This window comes from Diaphorina citri, unplaced genomic scaffold, assembly GCF_000475195.1.
Source record: "Diaphorina citri unplaced genomic scaffold, Diaci psyllid genome assembly version 1.1 scaffold1066, whole genome shotgun sequence".
NCBI lineage: Eukaryota > Metazoa > Arthropoda > Insecta > Hemiptera > Psyllidae > Diaphorina > Diaphorina citri.
This window is the reverse complement of record NW_007378495.1, coordinates 17,818-22,267: the sequence shown is the minus strand read 5'-3', so window position 1 is coordinate 22,267 and position 4,450 is coordinate 17,818. Positions and strand designations below refer to the sequence as shown.

Below are 4,450 nucleotides of genomic sequence, written 5' to 3'. Positions count from 1 at the left end.
AGAAGAAGAAGAAGAAGAAGAAGAAGAAGAAGAAGAAGAAGAAGAAGAAGAAGAAGAAGAAATTAATTTATTTATAAAATCCATGCTGTCCTTCTATGTAAGGGTAGCATAACATCAACATAGATACTCATTATTACCTACATGTAACTTTTTTTTTAACTAGGTTTATGTGCAAATTCTTATAGCTGATGTTAAATATCATGATCGATACTACTTGTAGAAATTTAATATTTGTGGCATTCCAGATATTCCATTTTTGGCGAAGCTTTTACCTTTTATTGAACTCACAAACTTCCAATTGAAAATTGGACCATGTTTAGTGGTGTCTTTCGACAATTTTATTATAAGAGCTTCTTTTGAAACTTGGATTTACCGGCCTTGTATTACATCTGGTTGCTCCCTCTCTCTTGGAAACTTTATTATCTCGTATTTTGGTCTAAGATGTTGTTGTTGTTGTTGTAGCGGCTTTAGCTTTCGCCGAATGGCGATAGCAGAATAAAGAAAAGATGTCTTTTTGTATCTGCTATACACCGGGGTGATGGTCTCTAGCTCTAGCCATGTTAATTTGGCTGGCTCGTCCTGAACCGCAGTCAACCATCGTGAGGACTTGTGCTTGGTCTTTAAAAGCAGAGAGAACCCTTTGAAGAACTGCCAGCTTGCTAGGCTGGTTAGGGTTAGCTGTTCTTAGGGTAGGGTACTTGTACAAGTGCATGTATGTGTCCTAATAATCCCAGTGCCATCAGGGTAATGCAGTCTAATAATCTACCTAGGCGACCGTGTTAGACAATGTTACCAGTAGTGATCTAACAAGCTTTTTTTTTAAGAGGTTTGATAGAGGGAACTGACAACGGAGGTCTTATTATCGTGAAATAGAAGAGAGAAGAAAGATAGAATAAGAGATAGCTAGCCATTCCGAGAACGAACCTTATCTGTTTAGGATAAAATCCACCTCAGGCGCGAATCGAAGATCGAACCCGCGACCAAACCAGCCGTGCTACCCTCCAAATTAAGAAGGCTGGACCTCCGATTTTATCTTGTAGGAAACGTAAGGATTTATAATTTTTTACGACTTTATTGGACGTAGAATTTACGATCATTGCCTCGGTGGTGTGGTGGTCAAGGCGCTCGCCTGGTAAACAAGAGGGCGTGGGTTCAATCCAAGCCGAGGTATGGAATTTTATCCCCAATATAATTTGAGAATTTGACCATAATAATAGTAGTAGCCTACTGCTGGAGTAAAGGGACTTTTCAGTCCTATGCGAGCAGTATAAACAAGCACAGAAGCACTATTATTATTATATTATATCATTAGATAGGTAACGATTTACAAGGTGAATTCACAAACAATGTCAAATACTATTCATACCTAATGTGTAAGGATTACGCAATGTAACTTACCCTAACCTGTTAAATGAATTCAGAACGGAATTCACTCAGCCCTTGGATTAAACCTACCCAACACTGGCCTACCTACACATACATATAATAGTGAATTCTGATCAAGTGTATTGAATTATACGTTATCCAGATGGATATGGCAGCAAGGAGTCTCGTGAAATAGAAGAGAGAAGAAAGATAGAATAAGAGATAGCTAGCCATTCCGAGAACGAACCTTATCTGTTTAGGATAAAATCCACCTCAGGCGCGAATCGAAGATCGAACCCGCGACCAAACCAGCCGTGCTACCCTCCAAATTAAGAAGGCTGGACCTCCGATTTTATCTTGTAGGAAACGTAAGGATTTATAATTTTTTACGACTTTATTGGACGTAGAATTTACGATCATTGCCTCGGTGGTGTGGTGGTCAAGGCGCTCGCCTGGTAAACAAGAGGGCGTGGGTTCAATCCAAGCCGAGGTATGGAATTTTATCCCCAATATAATTTGAGAATTTGACCATAATAATAGTAGTAGCCTACTGCTGGAGTAAAGGGACTTTTCAGTCCTATGCGAGCAGTATAAACAAGCACAGAAGCACTATTATTATTATATTATATCATTAGATAGGTAACGATTTACAAGGTGAATTCACAAACAATGTCAGAGAGAGAGAGAGAGAGAGAGAGAGAGAGAGAGGGAGAGAGAGAGAGAGATCTGCGAATGGTTTGATATTTCAGTCCGTAAAAGTTTAAGCTAGCGTGAAGGTTTGACTTGTTAGCTGTCTGAAATTGATATAGCCGCTACTGGTCTTGAGATGTTACACTTAAGTTTCCTACGGTGCCTATCAGAGTGGTTTACGTTGATCTCTTGTCCACCATATGGATCGAACTTTCCTCATTCGCACTTGACTCGATCCGAGATAACAATCTATGATACTTTCTCAGGTGGACAATTTGAACTGATTTGCGACGGAAGAGCAAAAAATATAACTCAGGTCGAACATTACCAGGTGGGAATGTAGGCTCTAGCCATAGCCTCTAAATGATTTGCCCGATGTGGATGAAATTCATTTAGATTTGGCGATTTATCTGGAAAAGTATAATAAATTAATAAATATTGAGGGTACTAAGGTTATCCCGGTACACCAAATGTTTCAACATTGAAATTCAAAGGAAGGACGTGGTTTTTGGAACAAAATGGAATTGGTTCCATTTTTTTTCGTTTCTGAATAAATACAAACTACATATAGATCATATTTTAGGCCTGATAAAGAAAGCTTCGACTTAGGAGAAAAAAAGTCAATTCAAAATAGCTTTGTATAGCAAAATAGCTATTTGTTTGTGCTAGTTGTATCAGTAGGTAAGTCCAAATCAGTAACTGCTCTATAAGTCTATATTGATTGGTAATGTACTCTGTATTGATTGGTTATAGATTACCAGACCTTATGCCAAAGTTGTTATCTATACGCTCGTTTTGATATGTTTGCCTCGGCACTAATCATCATAGTTTGGTCGGCCGGCATACCGCACTCATGATTATTCATAAATAGTCTAGGGGATCAGGGCCAGAAATGAGAAATAGGGAGGTTGGGCTTTTTGGGGCAAATGACTAAGCTTCATAAACAAGAGACGGTCTCTTTTTAGGATAACTGTAAATTCCTCGTCATATGTAATTTGATATTTTACAAGAAGTGTTCAATGTATTCCCTCTTTCAAATCCATACTGTTTCACATTAGGGTTTTAATCCTCAGCACCAAGTACCCTTTTTCTATTTAATTCCCCATTGTTTGTGCTAGCCATGGCCTTGTGTATATAACTGTATCAACTGTTGTTAAGGGCATCTCTCAAGAGAAATATTGAGAACTCTATCAACATGAATATCATATTTGTTATTTACATTATTTTTATAAAACTAACATTTCGTTTGGGACCAATCCGGCTTTTAATGTATTGAGACTAGTATTTACATAATTTTTATAAACATTTCATTGGGACTACAACATGAATATCATATTTGTTATTTACATTATTTTTATAAAACTAACATTTCGTTTGGGACCAATACGGCTTTTAATGTATTGAGACAAGTATTTACATAATTTTTATAAACATTTCATTTGGGACTTAGACAAAAATTTCAATGTAAACTGTGTACATTTGGAGCTTTGCAAACCTTCGTACGCAATGTAACTTACCCTAACCTGTTAAATGAATTCAGAACGGAATTCACTCAGCCCTTGGATTAAACCTACCCAACACTGGCCTAGCTACACATATAATAGTGAATTCTGATCAAGTATATAGAATTAAATAAATAGTTCAAAGCAACTTGACATGATGTATCTACGCAAGGCTGCGATTCCATTGGATTCGTTGTACCTCATAGGTAAATGTTAAAGCGTAAACGTACTTTGAGGTAAAATGTCGAAAAATCGCCCATCTAATGAAAAAATGTACCTCTTCCAGCCCTTGGATTAAACCTACCCAACACTGGCCTACCTACACATATAATAGTGAATTCTGATCAAGTATATTGAATTAAATAAATAGTTCAAAGCAACTTGACATGATCTATCTACGCAAGGCTGCGATTCCATTGGATTCGTTGTACCTCATAGGTAAATGCTCAAGTCGTAAACGTACTTTGAGGGAAAAAGTCGAAAATAATCGCCCATCTAATGGAAAAATGTACCTCTTCTTTTTTTTTCGAAACGGAGAAGTTACATTCTTCCATTAGATGTGCGATATATATTCTCCCTTTTTCCCCACATCTACGGCAAAAATCAAATCTACTTACCACTCATGATAATTATCCACGAAGGCAGACATAGGTGAGATCTGCACGGTGTATGTATCATTGGCCGAGTACTCGAACAGTCCGTAGTACGGATTAAACAGCTGTCGGGAGAGGAGGAAGAAGAATTCTCGGGACGGGCCACCATAATCTAACCCATCCTCGGAATCAAACTGGGCGTACAGTTTACACTTGGCGAGGTCTTTCTTACTAGCCAGCATGATCTTGTTGAAGGCGTCCTCCAGGAGATGGTCTCGCCTGATGTTGAGCCTGGGGGGG

The 4,450-nt window shown here is 38.2% G+C and overlaps 1 protein-coding gene across 1 annotated transcript in view; it reads right to left on the bottom strand.

Annotated features, from left to right (window-relative positions):
- The window catches only part of LOC103514009 (E3 ubiquitin-protein ligase HECW2), a gene marked incomplete at its 5' end in the record, with an annotated part of 10,606 nt that extends 6,165 nt beyond the window's left edge, over window positions 1–4,441 (bottom strand). The window contains one exon of the mRNA XM_026827074.1: window positions 4,175–4,441. Within this exon, the coding sequence (XP_026682875.1) occupies window positions 4,175–4,441 (267 nt within the window). The remainder of the gene's footprint in view (window positions 1–4,174) is intronic.
- Between the last annotated feature and the right edge of the window lie 9 nt (window positions 4,442–4,450).